This window comes from Sardina pilchardus, chromosome 5, assembly GCF_963854185.1.
Source record: "Sardina pilchardus chromosome 5, fSarPil1.1, whole genome shotgun sequence".
Classification (NCBI taxonomy): domain Eukaryota; kingdom Metazoa; phylum Chordata; class Actinopteri; order Clupeiformes; family Clupeidae; genus Sardina; species Sardina pilchardus.
Window position 1 is genome coordinate 15,691,898 of NC_084998.1, and position 17,314 is coordinate 15,709,211.

Here is a 17,314-nt window from a genome sequence, read left to right on the forward strand (position 1 = left end):
GAGCATCATAGCAAAACATGCCCTCTCTCTCTCTACGTTGTGTTAACACTCCCCCCATGGCTTTTGACAGACTCTTACACGAGCTCTGGCCACATTTGCCTGATGTGACCAAGAAACCGGGCTCGGTAATCTAGAGCAGCTTAAATATCAGCCAACACATTTCCGTGTCGGCTCCTCGGAGCGCCTGTGTCATTTTTTATGATGATGCTCCGACCTGTCCTCAGTCAGCCTGTTGCATAATGACAGTGCAGCATGTGCGCTTGGTGTCCCAGATAGATAGATAAATAAATATATATATATTTATTTATTTCATTTAATTTATTTATTTACTTACTGAGGCGTAGCTCTCTATTGCACATAGCACTGTTCAAAATGGCCATCAACACAGCTCAGGAGCTTTTTAAACTGGTGAGTTTAGCGATAGGCTGTCTGTGTAGGAAAATGGTTGTTCTATTTCCTATGAGGTTGCTAGAGATAGTTGTTTTTGAGGTCACCGTTTTTTTTTTTTTCCAATCTGTTTGCGCCACTTTGTCTTGCGGAGACCAACTGACAGGCTCTCTTGTGCAAGGCAGTGAGGATGGCTTGTATCAACAGATGCACTACAGATGCTCTACCTCTGTTGCCTCACAAGTAGTGTGTGTTTGGCACGTGTGTTTAAAAGCTCCTTCCTTAGTAGTGTACTTAGCAGAATATACATGTAGGCATAGCACTAGCAAGCATACTCCTGTTCTGTAGAGTCCTAAGTTTGATGATTTTGGAGAGAGGTCACCTGATGAGGGTAAATGTTGCTTACGGTCTCCTCTTTTTCTCGTCGTTTCTCCCCCGTCTCTCCCTGCAGTCTAGCAAAGAAGACAAACTATCCAGCCGTATCCAGAGCATGCTAGGCAATTACGACGAGATGAAAGAAACGATCGGTGAGACCCCCATATCTAAACTCATGAGCAAAGGATCAGGTTCTTCCTCCTCCGAGGAGAAGTCAGGACCAGGACTGTACAGTGAACAGAGAGGAGGGAGCGGAGGCGGCGGAGGCGGCAGCGGCGGCCAGAGCAGCAAATGGACTCCTGTTGGCTCTTCGTCCAACGCCTCGTCCTCGTCCTCCTCCTCCTCCTCCCAGCCCAAGCGCTCGGGGCTCCAGAGCAGCCGCAGCGGGGCCGGCGGCAGCGCCAGTAGCAGCAGCGGCGGCAGCGGCAGCAGCCAGCGGCACGAGAAGGACTACAGCGGCGGCAAGAAGTCCAGCAAGCACAGCAGCGGCGGCGGCGGCGGCGGCAACTCGGACCAGTCCAAGGGGCACACGTCCAGCCCGGCCAAGGGCTCGTCCATGGGCTCGTCGGGCCACTCGCGCTCCTCCATGGGCGGCTCGGAGCACCACGGCAAGGACCGCTACCGCAAGTCGCCGAGGGAGCGCGAGCGCGAGCCCAGCTGGGACTCGCCGTCGCGCGTCCACACCTCCACCTTCGCCACGGGCCAACACTCCAGCCAGGCGTTCCCGCCCTCGCTGATGACCAAGCCCAGCTCCATGCTGCAGAAGCCCACGGCGTACGTGCGGCCCATGGACGGCCAGGAGACGGCCGAGCCCAAGGGCTCCTCCGAGATGTACGGCGCACAGTCGCACAGCAGCAGTGCCGGCGAGATGAAGACCAACGGCAAGGCCTCGCTCGCCAAGCTCAAGATCCCCACACAACCGGTAGAGTTGCACTTTAATCATCCAGCACCCAGACGCTAGTAGCTAGCGCAAGTGGGTTGATGTTATTTAAAAGGGAAAATGCATGTTTGTTATCATGCTTACACAAGTCAGTCATGTAAATGTGTCAGATTTTCCCCTTCAGACTAGTTTTCATCTGCAGTAGTGTTTGCAATAGTATTATGATATAATATAATATTATTATAGTATAATATTATTAGATTCTCTTGTAGTGCTTACAGGTATTGCTATGAAGATGAATTTATAGATAATAGCCTACTTACCTGGGTATTTAATGTTGTAGGGCTCCATGACCGGTGATTCAAGCTGTGTTGATGAGATCTTAAAGGTAAGAATGGTGCCATTAAACACAATTGTCTGACTGACCTAGTATTGGTGCCACTTTTTAAGATAAGAGCGTAGTCGCATGTCAAAATATAATCGGAGAAAACCAGTTTCACCACAGCATCAACCTTTTAGCCTTCTATCCATAACTTGCCTGAGTACTAAACCGCGTTTAGCTGCGGGACTTGTATGGCAGATGTATGCATCTCCTCTCCAGTGTTCACACACACCAACAGAAAGTGGCCGATGCAAACCACTGTTTTGATAGACAGTTGCAGGGCACAGTCGTTCCCAGGAGGTACAGGAGATGCAAATCATCTCAGTAGTTATTGGTGAACGGCTCAGTGCTGTAAGCTGGTGCAAAAATGACTGTGCGAGCAAAATTGCATGAGTAGTGGTGTTTGAAATTTGTCAAAACTTCAGGTCCTGTTGTGGCCAGATAAGACTTGAGGATGTGTGTGTTTCAGTTTCACACTCTGATGCTTATGGCCGTTTGCATCAGAATCTTACATCTTCAAGGCCTGAGAGAGTAAAAATCCATTTGGAAACTAAAGTGTGATAAAAAAAAAAAAACCTTTGTCATTTTTTCCCACTGAGTGTCTTTTACCATAATCAGTTGTGAAAGACATAACTGTCATTCATATACTTCTGGGCACCTATGGCAATGATAACTGTCTTGACACAATTTAAGGCATTGTGATTTCAAGATATGACTATATCCATTCATGCATAGAAGTAGCTTGTAAAGGCAGTTGGTATCTTAGTACGTGTATATATACAAGTATATAAAAAGACTGTGCGAAATGATGGTCATTCGGCAAGACTGGGATATTTGAGAAATAGCTTTTGAACCACCATAGCCAGGTGGTCTGTAGGAAGTGGTCAACTCTGTGGCAAGCACCCTCAGAAAGTTGTAGTTTGTTTGTGTGTATGTGTGTTTACGTGTTTGTGTCCTCATGTCATCTTGACATCCCTGCAGGAAATGACTCAGTCTTGGCCTCCCCCACTGACGGCCATTCACACTCCCTGTAAGACGGAGCCATCCAAATTTCCCTTCCCTACAAAGGTCAGTTTGCGTCATCCTCACTAGGAAAGTTTTCGTGAACATGTTTTGCAATGGTGTTGTAAGCCTTGTGATGATGCATTCGCACGGAAGTAACGTTAACCACGTACCGGGATAGCAGTTGTTTGAATGTTTTCTATTATTATTTACCTTAAATCATGTGTCATTTGTTTATTAGTTTATTTGTTTATTTATTCATATATCCATCTGTTTATTCACTTCTACATGTTACAGGACTCCCAACACTCAAGTTTCAGCAGTGGCGGACACAGCAGTAAGTGGCCGTGTTCTGTTTAAGACGTGTGTTTGGAGCACATTTCAGTGGCTGCTGGGTGAGTCACGGCACGCGAGGGCCCACACTAACGCTTGCGGTTTTGGGTTTCAGAGAGGTGCAGCACGGGGAAGAGCTCCTCCAGCACACACGGCTCTAAAGCCTGCGAGGGCGACCAGGCCAAGTAAGAGCACGCGTCGCACACCCGACACACCTGACAGATACAGGCTGTTCTGTACAGTCATAATGAAGAGCTCTCTTCCAAAACGCCATCTTTAAAAAAAAAAAAAAAAAAAAAAAAATTCCAAGTAATTTCAGTGGAACTGTGTGATTGGGTCATTGTTATTCAATTTACCTTTGCCCAATCAAAACAACACAACTGCACTTTTACTGATATTACCTGAAGTACACAATTAAATAGCATGACTTTTATTAATGTTTTCAAAAATAGAATCTATAGTGTTTTGGAAAAGAGCTCTTCATATTACACCAGTTTAGTATAAAAATGTATGACTACCACTGCAGCTATTACAATTTCTCCTCTGTTACTAAAACTACTGATTGACCATGTGCCTTGATTTGTATGCACTGATTGTGTGTGTTGTTGCGTTTGATGTTGATTGAATTACAATTTTTGTACAAGTAATTTTCTCAGACACTACCAGTTTCTAAACATTCCTAGTGCAGCTACGGTACTGAGATTATAATCCCCGTAACGCAGCAGTAAGTGGTGTTAGTCGTAGTAGCAGTGCTGGCGTAGTGTGGCTGATGCGTGGTCAGTGGTGCCGGAGACTCATCATGCCCTGTGGTTACAGCATGCTGGAGAGTGACCTTGCAATAAGCAGTAGCGACGGAGAGAGTGACGGCGAGCAGGACTCTGCCAAAACGGCCCCCAGGAGCGCCCCTCAGAGGTACCCCCCATTACCTCCTCACTGGGCTTTACCTACGCATTAGGGCATGTGTTGAACAGAGGTGGGAAACTCCAGGTTCAGAGAGTAAAAGTCCAGTCATGTATTGCTCCTACCTACCTGTGCACTTGACATGGGTGATCTCGAACAATTAGCAGCTCTACCGGGCTGAAGAGTTGGGCTAATTAGAATCGGCCGGTTTACGTGGTTTTACATATCTGGTTGGCACAGATATGTGGTAGGACTTTTTTACTTCCTGAAGCTGGACTTTTCCACCTCTGCTGTTGAAGAAGTTAACCTGGCAAGATGGCACACACGCACGCACGCACGCACATACACAAAACTAACAAAAATGCTAAACCTGACGATGAATGTAGGTGCATGATGTGGTGTGGGTTTGTCCTTTGACGGAGCGGTCATACTGAATTTTATTAAATCAGGCGTCCAACAAGCGTTTGGAAGTATTTGGAAAGACCCAGCCGTTTTTCTTTATGCGTGTCTGTTTTATGAAGAGTTGATCTTCGTTCTCATATCATTGATGCTTGTTTTGACATACTTTTTTTTATATTTTATGCTGTTGATACACACGCCTACTTTTTCCATCTTGCTGGGCAACGTTCCTGAGTGTTGTCATTTGGACACATTCCCTTGATATTGGGGAACAAATGCTTTTCATGTGGAGAGCTTTAATCTCGACTATGCAAATCGTCATGGCTCATCCAATCGCAACACATGGAGCTAGTTATGTGGTTGTCCAACAGCATTGCTCAAAAATTTGCCCTTTAGATTCTGAGAACTTGCCTTTGCCCTTTTGTTACCTGGCTAGCTTAGCTTGCCTGCTTTGCTGGTGTTTCAGAACCCAATTCCCCATTGTAGGGAGGTTCTAACTCAGCCGGTTCTAAACCTTGGGCCCCCTGTGATTTTTGTGTGTTCCACAGTCAGGGTCCAGAGGTGGCGGAGAACTCGCGGGAGGACGCAAGCAGCCACACGGGCTCGGAGAGCAGCTCGGCGTCGGACAGCGAGAGCGAAAGCAGCTCCAGCGAGAGCGAGACCAATGAACCGCCACGCGCCGCTTCACCAGAGGTTAACACACACACACACACACACACACACACACACACACACACACACACACAGAGAGATGTACATACCCCCTTATACACGTTCACATGCAGGTTGGAATATACAGTTATTTCCTGTGTATAAGCTGCATTGTGCATAAGCCACAGAACAGTGTTTTATGCAAGTTAAAATAAACAAAATCATATCAATTCCATATTAACTGCCCCCATGTATTAACCTCATAGCTGGCTGAAGAAATTGTGCAAAATCAATGTGTAAGCTGCGACTAATTATGGTACACACCTGTAGTTATTGGCTTTCCTTTGAGCTTCCTTACTCCTAAGCAAACAAAATAAACAAATCCACTTACACACAGTCGTAAGATTTTTTTATCTTTTCATCTTTACAGCCTGAGCAGCCCACTGCCAACAAGTGGCAGCTGGACAACTGGTTCAAGAAGGTCAACAAATTCTCCCCGGCGTCCCCCGTGGACAACAACAACGCGCCCACCACCAAGTACAGGAAAGAGGGCAGGGAGGCGGGGTCGAGGGGCGGCTACGGCGGCCAGAGCGGCTCGAAAGACGCCGGCGCGCCCCCGCAGGGCCGGGACCTGCGGCCGGCCCAGAAGGGCTCGGAGAACGGCCGCGGCCGGCAGAAGTCGCCGGCGCAGAGCGACAGCGGCGCCGGCCAGCGGCGGACGACGGGCAAGAAGCAGCCCAAGAAGAACTCGGCGGAGAAGCCGCCGGTGGTGGAGGAGCCCAAGGGCGGGCTGATGGTGGAGAGCGAGACGCCGCAGGACATCCCCACGCCGCGCAACAAGGCGCCCAGCAAGGGCCCGCGCAAGCCCAACATCAAGAAGGAGCCCAAGTCGCCGCGGCAGGCCCAGGACAAGCGCAAGCCCAAGGCGCCCGCCAAGACGCCGCAGAAGTCCCGCGAGTTCCTGGACACGGACTCGTCGACGTCCGACTCGGAGGGCAACGAGAGCATCCCGTCGTCGTCGCAGACGCCCAAGTACCAGGAGAGCATCCGCACGCCCGTCTGCGTCTTCTCGCCCATGGAGGAGAAGCTGCTGTCGCCGCTCAGCGACCCCGAGGAGCACTTCGCCACGCGGCAGGTGCTGCTGGTCAAGATCGACCTGAGCCTGCTGACCCGCGTGCCCGGCCGACACTACAAGGAGCTGGACCAGATCAAGCAGGAGAGGGACGTGGGGGGCGGCGGTGGCGTGGGGGGCGGTGGGGGAGGAGGAGGAGTAGGAGGAGAGAGGGACGGCAAGGACCTCCAGAAGCCGCCCAGCGAGAAGACCTCCAGCAAGGGGAAGAGGAAGCACGTCAAGGTACACACACACGCGCACACACGCACACACACACTTCCTCAGTCTGTTCAGCTGGTCATGCTGATAATTAAAATAAATAAAGTGAAAGCCAGAGCAAATAACTCGAATGACAGTGTTGACGGCGTTGGTAAGTTTAGTCTGTGCATGTACTATTCTGTGGAGTGCTCGGTTTCCGCAATGCACAAACGTAGAGAAGGAACAGGAAGACATGGTGGCACATTTTGGTAAGCAAAACCTGATTTTGTTGAATTTTTTACCCTTTTTGTTTATGTAGAATGAGGATGAGGGCTTGAAGCCGGAAAGCAAAAAATCCAGAATGGAGGACAAGGCATCGTCGCATCACAAATCCAGCAGTAAAGAGTAAGTTTGGCCAAGCACACATGCTGCAACCAGAAAGCTGTGCTTTTACTGCAGTAGTATCAGACAGACGGACCTCACTATAAATATAATACATATATTATCATTAGCTTTCATGGCTAATGGTATGTAATGGAGTATATAGTCACCTATATTATCAATCAATTGAAATGTAAATGGAATTGTATAGTGTTATGGAGTGCCAAGCACAAGCTGTGTATAAGGCAGATTGACCTCAATGTAAATATGATAGACATATTATCAATAGCTTTCATGGCTAATGGTATGTAATGGTGGACATAATCACCTATATGATCAGTCAATTGAAATGTAAATGGCATTGTATAGTGTTCAAGCGGAGTGATGTTGGTTGAAGGCTGACGTGTGTTTTGTGGTGACCTGTGACCAGGTCGTCCAAGCGCGGCCCGGAGAAGGAGAAGGAGTTGGCGCCCTCGCCCTCGATGGCCGGCCTCCAGCGCACGCCCAAGCAGGAGCACCAGAGCCGCAAGCGCACCACCAGCCAGTCGTCCGCCTCGCTGTCCAGCGGCGCCAGCAGCGGCAAGGAGGGCGGCCACAGCACAAAGAACGGCCCCGCCTCCAAGCACCGGCGCGAGGACAAGCAGGGCCGCAGCACCAGGGAGGGAAAGGTAGAGCCTGACCCCCCCCCCCCTCCCCCCCTCTCCCGTAGTGAATAGAAAGGCAGAAGTGTAGAAGGCCATATACTGTATCTATGAATCTTTTCCATGGCACCCTACCACCCAATCAACGAAAGTGAGCGCAGTCATATCACACACACAAAAAAGAAACGGTGAGGGGGTTCCTCTGTATTATGCACTTGACCTTTCATGGTGACCGCTACCTAGGGTCATGACAGAGCAGCGTGTGGGAAGCTGCAGCGCTGGAGAGAGATGCACTTAAAGCCTAGAACTACCTTACACTGACAGACTTCTGACAAGATCTGGGAAAGATTCTTGAAAGATCGTAGTCTTTTGAGTAAAGCTTGAATGGGGGGCATTAGTTAAAAGACTACAGTCTTTCAAGATTCTTTCCCAAACGCTTCTGCCTTTCCATGCACATCACACTGGGCTTCTGTGACGATTGTGGTTGTGCAATTGTGCTGCTAGATGCATCGTTTTTTTCCCCTCAGAGCTGCTATATGCTAAAAAAAAAGCTATTTTAAGAGTTCTTGCTAAGCTCCTGACTCATGTCCTTTTGGGTAAAGGGTCACTGTAGTCAGCATGGAAACATTAACCTTCTGTTTGCCTAATGGCCTAAACAAATAGCTAAATATGTGCTTTGCAATACCGTGGAAATGGTGAAAACGTGGCAATGAGCTTCTAACTCCTGAGCCTTGATATGCATTTGGCATCCATTTTATTTGGCTGTGTAACATTATCGGACAAATGATCAACCAAAGACACGTTCAGCTTGGGACTCAGACAGACGTACATTGTTATCCTTTTTTTGGTCTCTTACCTTAGTCACCAGTTTAAGTCCTTGTGTTTTATTATTATATTTATTTATTTAGATTAGAATAACTAAGTTATTTTATTTGTTTTCAGGAGAAGTCCTCCAAGATGCTTGACGGCCAGATGTCTGTGACGCAGCTGTCTGACTGCTCCAAGTCGAGATCCAAGCTTCTGTTTGAAGACCGGTAAGAAGCCTGTGTTTGTAGTGGGATGAAAAGATGTTTGCTGTCAGAAATAAACATGTCAGTCACCAATAGTGGGGCGGCAGGGTGGAGGGTTGGATGGGGGAGGGGGATGTTTAGCTGATGTGGCCTTTACATTGTTCTTATAGCACGAGTCGAAAGTGTGGAAATGCCTAGCCATGATAGATTTCATTTATTTGTACAACTCTGGAGTCCTATGAAATTGTAGCAAGATTAAAAGAGTGAAAAAGGCACATTTAAACATTACTTCTTTAAAATGTAGTTAATACATTGCATGCATGTCGTCAAGTGTGTCCAGATTTTGACCTGTGACACACAGGAGTTTGTGGAATGTAACCGCAGTTCCCTATTGGGTCTTTTCTCAAGAAGCTGGAAGGATGTTGAGAATTAATAGGGTTTGGGATGAAACAAGTTGAGTCACTGGCGTTCCTCTGCTTTTAGGGTCCATTCTGCCGATTACTACCTACAAGAGGCCAAGAAGCTGAAACACAATGCCGATGCTTTGGTAAGGCGCTGAATGGCTCACCAAGTTGTTCTTAAATGTCGGGTACAGGCCGTATCGTGTTTCTGACATGATACCTGGGTGTGGTGGTTTGTGACAACCTAATGTCAGTATCAGAGCCAACACAGCGATAACCTTTACACTTGCTTGCTTCTAAACCTGCTGAGCAACTTTTTATATCTGGTCATGACTCAAAGCACATCATGTGCATAGCACCAGAAGATCCGTCATATCTCTGTCATTTATAGATAGATAGGCAGATACTTAAATCATGCTAAAAAGATTATTAAGCTTATACGTTTGTAAGTGAAACCTGTGGTGTTCACACATAGAGTATGTCATACAGTATATTATGTATTGATTGGGAAGTGTTGGTATAGGCTGACCACATTAACAATGGTCTCCCCAATGGTCTATTAGTAAGATGTAAGTGTAAGAACTATGTAATTGTTAGTAAATATTAAGATGATGCTTATAGGGCATGATTTTCATAAGAACTGTTCAGTTTCCACAGAAATCATGGAACTTGGCGCAGGTGCCAAATTTAGAATCCAGATGGTGGTCACTAAGGGGTGCTTTTCTTTTTTTTAGTTCACTTACAACCTCAAGTGAGCTGGAAAAAATGACCCCCCCCACACACACACACACAAAATGCACCCCCTAGTGGCCGCAATCTTGTTTTTTAATACAGTTAAACTAGAATAGTAAGTCTATTGGCTGATATTGATATAGAAGAATACAGGCCCAGAAGGATGCCATCTAATTCACTGACACTGAAGCATCGGAATTAGATGATTGTGAATGATGGCTCCATCAATATTTTCTAATTTTCTAATTAGAGTATGGATTAAACACTTTAATTTCTGCAACGGTAAAGAATGGTGTGCGAGTTCTCTTCTTCCCTCACTCATTTTCTAATTGCCACCATCTTTAATTTCAAAATAGATGACACCAGATTTGCATGAAAACTTGTTCATGTTGGGTTTACACATTAAAATGAACGGTTTATGTGGTTCTGTTTTGAAGTTTATCTGAAAACAAAGAACAGTTAAAATGGAGACTTTCTTATAGTTCAGCATGGCTGCCACTTGGAGCATTTCTTGGGGGGCTATATTATTTTTAGTTCACTACAAGCCTGTAAAAATAGGTTTACAATTGTTGTCCTTAGCCTTCTGTACTATTAGTATATATCATAATATGAATCCCCCCCCTCTCTCCTACACAGATGGACAGGTTTGAGAAGGCAGTGTACTATCTGGACGCTGTGGTGTCCTTCATCGAGTGTGGGAATGCCCTTGAGAGGAGTGCCCAGGAAGCCAAGTCTCCCTTCCCCATGTACGCCGAGACTGTGGAGCTCATCAAGTAAGTGAATTACTCCGCTTGCTTTGCATGGGTGTGTAGCAGTTGATAGTAGTTGATGTACTAAAGAAAATGCATCCTTTTTATTGTAATGGCAAAGCATACAGTACAGAATGTTGCATTAGATGGTAGAATTCATGACTAGTGAAGTTGGCATTCTCTTCTCAGGGGATAGCATGTGTGTGTGTGCGTATGTGTTGTGTGTATATATGCATGTTTGTGGGTTTCATCTTGACCGTGGAGATCTTTCAGTTCATTTCTGACCTCTATGTTGTGTGTGTGTGTGTGTGTGTGTGTGTGTGTGTGTGTGTGTGTGTGTGTGTGTGTGTGTGTGTGTGTGTGTGTGTGTGTGTGTGTGTGTGTGTGTGTGTGTGTGTGTGTGTGTGTGTGTGTGTGTGTGTGTGTGTGTGTGTGTGTGTGTGTGTGTGTGTGTGTACTTCAGATACACTATGAAACTAAAGAGCTACATGGCCCCGGACGCCACATCAGCAGACAAGAGACTGGCAGTGCTCTGGTAGGTCACCTGGCTCTGTGTGTCTGAGACTGTCTGTCTCAGGTAATACTGTATCTCCCCCTCCTCTCTCTCTCTCTCTCTCTCTCTCTCTCTCTCTCTCTCTCTCTCTCTCTCTCTCTTTCTTTCTTTCTCTCTCTCTCTCTCTCTCTCTCTCCAATTAGTCACTGCTTAATTAGCATGACAGTTTAGATACACTGTTGGCAAAGAACAATAAAACGCATTGTGGTAACGTTTTATCCTGATCTCTCTCTCTCTCCATCTCTTTCTCTCCCAGTCTGAGGTGTCAGTCTCTTCTCTACCTGCGGCTCTTCAAGCTGAGGAAGGAAAGTGCACTCAAGTACTCCAAAACACTCACTGACCACTTGAAGGTAATGCGCTGTCTGACGGGCTCTGAAGTGTACCTTTTTTTACCTCTCCCAGTGCTGGTGCTGTGAGTGTAACCTGGTGTTTGTGCTGCGAGTGTAACCTGTGCTGCTGTTGCTTTGTTTGATTTGCAGAATTCCTTAAGTAATACCCAGGCGCCGTCTCCAGGGATGGGCAAGTAAGTGGACTTGCACTAATCCTCTTCTCTTAGTAGTCTCTGTTCTGCCTTGCCATTCAGTCATTTCCCTTCTTTCTCTGTTTCTTTCTTTTGTCTCTCACTTATCTACAAAGAAATCTGTATTTCAGTGTTTTTCTAATGATGAGGCTTTGTACTTAAAGAAGTTTCTTGTATTTATTTATATATATATCTATCTGTGACATAACTATACTGCTGTAAATATTATGTAAAAGAGGGATTCAAATTAATTCCCTTCCCCTGTGCTGTCCACAGTAAAGCGGCGGGCATGCCCTCTCCAGTCTCCCCCAAGCTGTCCCCGGGCAGCGCGGGCAGCTACTCGTCCAGCAGCTCCAACCCCAGCAGCTCCTCGTCCGTCAACATCCCCCAGCGCATCCACCAGATGGCGGCCAGCTACGTGCAGGTCACCTCCAACTTCCTCTACGCCACCGAGGTGTGGGACCAGGCCGAGCAGCTGGCCCGCGAGCAGAAAGGTATGTGGGGTCAGTACTGGACGCATCTGCATCTCACTACATCAGCACGGTCTTACATTATATTATAGGTGCCTCTCATGCAGCGTTCATACGTCCTCCCTCGCTCCTCGGGCCTCGATCCTCACTGATCTACATAAAGAATGATGGGGGGGGGGGGAACAATGGGATAGTCTATCCACTGTTAGGTATAGATCAGTGGGAACGCCCCTCGAGGATCGAGGAGGCATATTGAGAGGCACCCTATGTCATTGTCTTTTCTATCACTCACTGTCCCTCTCTTTCCCCCTCTCTTTGCTCTCTTTCACTTCCTCCCTCTTTCACTCTTGGTCTGTTCCCATTCTCTCGCTCATCTCCTCTCTCTCTCTTTTCTCTCTGTCTTCCTCTGTTTCCTCTTCTCGGTCTCTCTTTTCTTTCCCTCTTGTCCTCTCCCCAGAGTTTTTTGTGGAGCTGGAGAAGATGATGGGCCCGCTGATCTTCAACACGAGCAGCATGACCGACTTGGTGCGCTACACTCGCCAGGGCCTGGCCTGGCTGCGTCAGGACTCCAAGCTGAACCAGTAGAGGTGCTTTTCCTTCATCTTCTCATGCTGGACTCCTTCACTCACTCACTTAAAACGCGACTCTCTTTCAGAGCCTGGGACTCATGGGCCTTTTGTTTTCTAAAGCCCAGCAAAACACAAACCTACACACACACACACAAAAAACAACACTCATTACCGTTGGGCTCGATCTGCCTCAGACATTTGCATATCTTTCACTGTGTTCATCATCTGCACCAGCTTGCCAAAACCAGCAGCAGCAACAGCAGCACTGACTAAAACAAACCAACAAACAAACAAAAAAGACGCAAAAACTCTTGGCCCTACGGAAACCCCAGCTCCAAGCAGCTTTGTGATATTTATTATGGAAGGACGGTTCCAGCCACCAAGAGGAACTCCTTCCAAACCCCCCCAGCCTCCCCCCGGATCCTGCGTGCTCTCCCATATCATTGGGTTGATTTGGTTTTTAGTCAAAGTATTTATTCAGTCCATTGTCAATGATGAAGGCATTTTAGTGCAAAGCCATTTTTATCGTTTTAAATTTCAGTTTTTTTTGTCAGCAGTAAGGAAATGTGCATGAAATTGGGTTTTTCACTGGCTTTGTTTAACCAAAGTACCTCCCACTTAACCAAATGTGCTTTAAAACTTAAGGTTTTGTCCTTTATCGGTTTTGTGCCTTGTATTTGATATACAGGAAAATAGGACGACACTTGTCCACATACTCATTTCCTTCATGAAATGTTGATTTTTTTTTTTTTATGAAACCGAAGCATCGTTCTGATGGCCGGTCCGCTGGGTAGCACATCTGTATTTTTTTTTCAAAGGCACAGCAGAGTTGCAAAGTTGTACTCTTGCAAAAACAAAACAAAAAAAAAAGTCCATTCATTTGAAAGGTTTTGGGCAGAATTGGCCCCTCAGAGGAAACATGCTAAATAGCTGCCAACGGACTCTCCGATCCTGAGGCGTTTTAATGCTCATGTTTTAAGGTTTGAACAATAGCAATGTAGCATGCACATGGGGTTGGTTTTTTTTATCCAGTCACAGATTTATTTTTATGAATTGCAGGAGCATCATGCGTCTGCGCATCATTGTCACACATATGGCCCAAACTATATTTTATTTATACAAAGTAGAGCTTGCTTTGAGCTAAGTCCTACCTTTCGCTTACAGAGTTGAAAAGGCTTCAAACAGGGTTGAAACTAGAGCGCAGAAATGTAAAGTATTTCTATTGTAAATGGAAAGTATTTAAATATTTAATGTCATTCATGAATTTCCCTTCTTGGCATAATCGTCATTTGTGTATTACAGATCATTTAATGAAAGTCATCTATGGAATATATTTATGGTATTTGCTATGGATATTTGCATTGAGCGTATGATTGTGTGTATGAGTGAGAGAGAGAGAGAGTATGTGTGTGTGCGATCGTATCACTTCAACATCTTTCCCCTTCCAACCATTGTCCCCTAATCCGTCTGATTTGATAGCAGTTTCATATCGTAGAGTTGTTCCAGCTCGTAACGTAGAAAAGTAATAGAACAAAAAAAACAAACAAACATGGTATTGTAGGTTTTAGATTATTCAGGACAGTCCTCTTAAGTATGTTGTGTGCTGGAAATGCCTGCTATCTATACCTTGCACTAGAAATACTTTATTATTTGAATTGGCTCCATTGTGTCTGTTGAGGGAAATCATTCATTTTTTACTTATTTCTTTTGAATGAATGTAGTAGAGATCAGAACTGTTATTATAATGGTACATGCCTGCGGGGCATAAGAACACAACACTGTGGTTAGTGGACAGTCTCACAATAGTTGTTCTGTCTCCCTCGCTCGGGTCAGACATGTGACCGCCTCACAGCCAGTTAAAAAAAAGAAAAGATTATATCAAACTTTGAGGCAGAGCAGAGCAAAGCAGATGTGTGGGTCTGGGCCACAGTTAGTCTCCCAGACCTCCGGTGTGTGCTGTCTTTGGATTATTCAGCATCAGTGGAAACGGTTGGGAGACACACTGTGGTGTAGCCTCATAGGGTGCCTCTCATGCAGCGTTTATACGTCCTCCCTCGCTCCTCGGGCCTCGATCCTCACTGATCTACGTAAAGAAAGATAGAAGAAGGGGTAGACTATCCCATTGTTGCCGCCCCATCATTCTTTATGTAGATCAGTGAGGATCGAGGCCCGAGGAGCGAGGGAGGACGTATAAACGCTTTATGAGCGGCACCTATAGTCTGAATCGAGCCCCTTGTTTTGGCCTGTTAGAAATGCTCTTGTCCACTAGAGCTGGTCCCGCACCTGCTCGAGGCTCGCCATGTTTTCGAGCGGTCCACTCACTTCAGCTGGTGAGGTAAAGGAGTGGAGGTGAGCAGCAGACCCGACTTTGCAATCTGACCTCTGACCTCTGTGCTGCTAGACGCGTCACAGTGTTCCTTCTGTTCCAGTGCAGTACACACAGGCCTGAGTCCACGGCTCCTCCTCGTCCCGAGAGCACCTGACTCTGGCACGGACGCGTGGCCAATCGGCGCCGGGTTGTGCTCCGGATCGGGGCCACATCCGTTTCACAGTCAGCTGCTCTCTGGGCTTCCCTACCTCCTCCTGATTCCACATGAGCTTAACAATATGCACATGTACACACAGATACATGTTTATCGTCTCACACACACATACAGAGATATATGCTCATGGTGATCACACACAGGTATTTTCATATGATTAAATTACAGTTATATGCATATGGACACACACACACACACACACACATATATATATATATATATATATACATGCAGATATACACACACACCAACACTTTATTTGACACTAGGCAAGATGTCAGTTACCTGGCCCTCCGTCTTGTTTTGTCTTGGTCAAGGAAATCTGGTATTTTCAGCTGTTGGGACTGTGGGCTCAGGCTTGATGTACACACATCATTGCTTTACCGGTAGTTTCCTCTGTGCGTGCATGCGTTTTTGTGTGTGTGTGTGTGTGTGTGTGTGTGTGTGTGTGTGTGTGTGAGAGAGTGTGTGTATGTTTGTAGCTCAGCTTTCTTTTCAAAAGGTGTTGCACATTTTAAACCCTGGAACAGAGCCCATTCACCTTGTAGATGTTTTTAATTTCGAGAATGCTGTCTGATGGCCTTTGCTTGTCAGTCTGTGGGGTATAACCCACTGTCCTCATCAGTCCCTGCTTGGTGAGTAGCAAAAAGAGGAACATTAATGATGAGGATAGTTGCTATTCAGAGTGCTTATCTTTATGCTCTGGATTTATTGCCAACAGATTTAAGGTGTTTACCTTACTGCCAGAAAAGGATTAATGGCATGCATTACTCTCTTTTTTTATATCTTGTTCAACACATGTTTGTTTTATGACTGTCTCGTTTGTCCATAGATGATTTGGATCAGTTCATTTTTATACTGAGCTTGTAACATTAATTTAGATACTTTTGTTTATCTCCAGATGAATATTATTAATAATTCTTATTAACTTGAATCCAGGGTAAGAATACTTTTATTTGACATCCAACAAGAACACGTAACACTCGCATGTCTCTATTTAAATGGCTTAAAAAATGTATAAATGTATATAAACGTTTCTTTTGGGTAAATTTTTTATAGCAGTTAATCATTTATATGATTATGTAAATAGAACATGAAAATATATGCACATCTTCATCATTAAATCTTTTTTGTTTTTCTTCCAAACTTTTTTTTTGACACTTTGTACTTAACACTGTAAGTCATTTTCAATTTAAACTGTTGGCTATTTTTCTTTCTTAAGAATTCTCGACTATTTTTACACACCCCTTTTTGTCTGTGGCTTTCTGAGCTCTTTGTCCTTCTCGCCAAACTTCCTAGAGTAAGATTCTGTTCCGTGCATGGTCCAGAATGAAAAGCAGCTTCATCAGTGCATATTGCTCATCGAAAAAGAAATGTTCCACAAGATATCATTAGAATACTTTTCGTTTTTGTTTTGGGGCAGATGAAACCCAGTAACAAGTTACTAGAGATATCTTTCGAGGCAATTCTGTACTGTTGATGATGTAGATGTTTGTATGTCGTACTCTTTTTACAGTTGTCTCTAAAAAAGGCCATTGGCAGATGCAGAACAATATTCAAATTGGTTTAGTTTATACGTAATGACAAAGAGATTGATGAAAAATCTACTTATATATTATGGATGCAATATGATAATTGTTTAAAAGGTACATTTTAAAGGTTCTGTTTCATTTATCCAGACTTGTTATAACTTGTAATTTAAAGCATTTTGTGAAGTGAGTGTTACTGGTAACTAATGAATTTTCTGAGTCTGTTGTGAATATTTGTATTTTACTGTATTGAGAATAAAAAATGTATATGATTATGTTTGACACCCTCGTCTTTTCTTGTCAAAATGTAAGAGATGTGTTTGTACTTGCAGTCTATTCGGGAGAAAATACAAAATGCATGGTCATTTTAGAATTAAGAATATTAGTGTTGATTAGAAGTTATACTGATTCCCTGAAACCTTGAATAAGGTTTATTCATTAGAATATTCATTCATTTTCTTCACTGGGGTATATTGTGTCATCTTAATCATTCTGTGCCTTAACAAAATGACTAGATATTCTCTGAAATTGTAAGGGTCTTCATGGTGACTCAAGGGGTCCAAAATTCCCCACACCACGATAGAATACTTCTCCATGT

At 45.1% G+C, this 17,314-nt stretch overlaps 1 protein-coding gene across 1 annotated transcript in view; it reads left to right on the forward strand.

Annotated features, from left to right (window-relative positions):
• The window catches only part of aff4 (AF4/FMR2 family, member 4), a 20,055-nt gene extending 5,335 nt beyond the window's left edge, over positions 1 to 14,720 (forward strand). The window contains exons 3-21 of the mRNA XM_062536631.1: positions 839 to 1,684; positions 1,986 to 2,030; positions 3,006 to 3,092; positions 3,324 to 3,363; positions 3,475 to 3,544; positions 4,176 to 4,271; positions 5,207 to 5,351; positions 5,740 to 6,541; positions 6,590 to 6,663; positions 6,938 to 7,023; positions 7,430 to 7,667; positions 8,583 to 8,674; positions 9,134 to 9,197; positions 10,420 to 10,556; positions 10,996 to 11,067; positions 11,342 to 11,435; positions 11,565 to 11,608; positions 11,882 to 12,099; positions 12,533 to 14,720. Of these exons, the coding sequence (XP_062392615.1) occupies positions 839 to 1,684; positions 1,986 to 2,030; positions 3,006 to 3,092; positions 3,324 to 3,363; positions 3,475 to 3,544; positions 4,176 to 4,271; positions 5,207 to 5,351; positions 5,740 to 6,541; positions 6,590 to 6,663; positions 6,938 to 7,023; positions 7,430 to 7,667; positions 8,583 to 8,674; positions 9,134 to 9,197; positions 10,420 to 10,556; positions 10,996 to 11,067; positions 11,342 to 11,435; positions 11,565 to 11,608; positions 11,882 to 12,099; positions 12,533 to 12,660 (3,378 nt within the window). The 3' untranslated portion in view covers positions 12,661 to 14,720. The remainder of the gene's footprint in view (positions 1 to 838; positions 1,685 to 1,985; positions 2,031 to 3,005; positions 3,093 to 3,323; positions 3,364 to 3,474; positions 3,545 to 4,175; positions 4,272 to 5,206; positions 5,352 to 5,739; positions 6,542 to 6,589; positions 6,664 to 6,937; positions 7,024 to 7,429; positions 7,668 to 8,582; positions 8,675 to 9,133; positions 9,198 to 10,419; positions 10,557 to 10,995; positions 11,068 to 11,341; positions 11,436 to 11,564; positions 11,609 to 11,881; positions 12,100 to 12,532) is intronic.
• Positions 14,721 to 17,314: the final 2,594 nt, after the last annotated feature.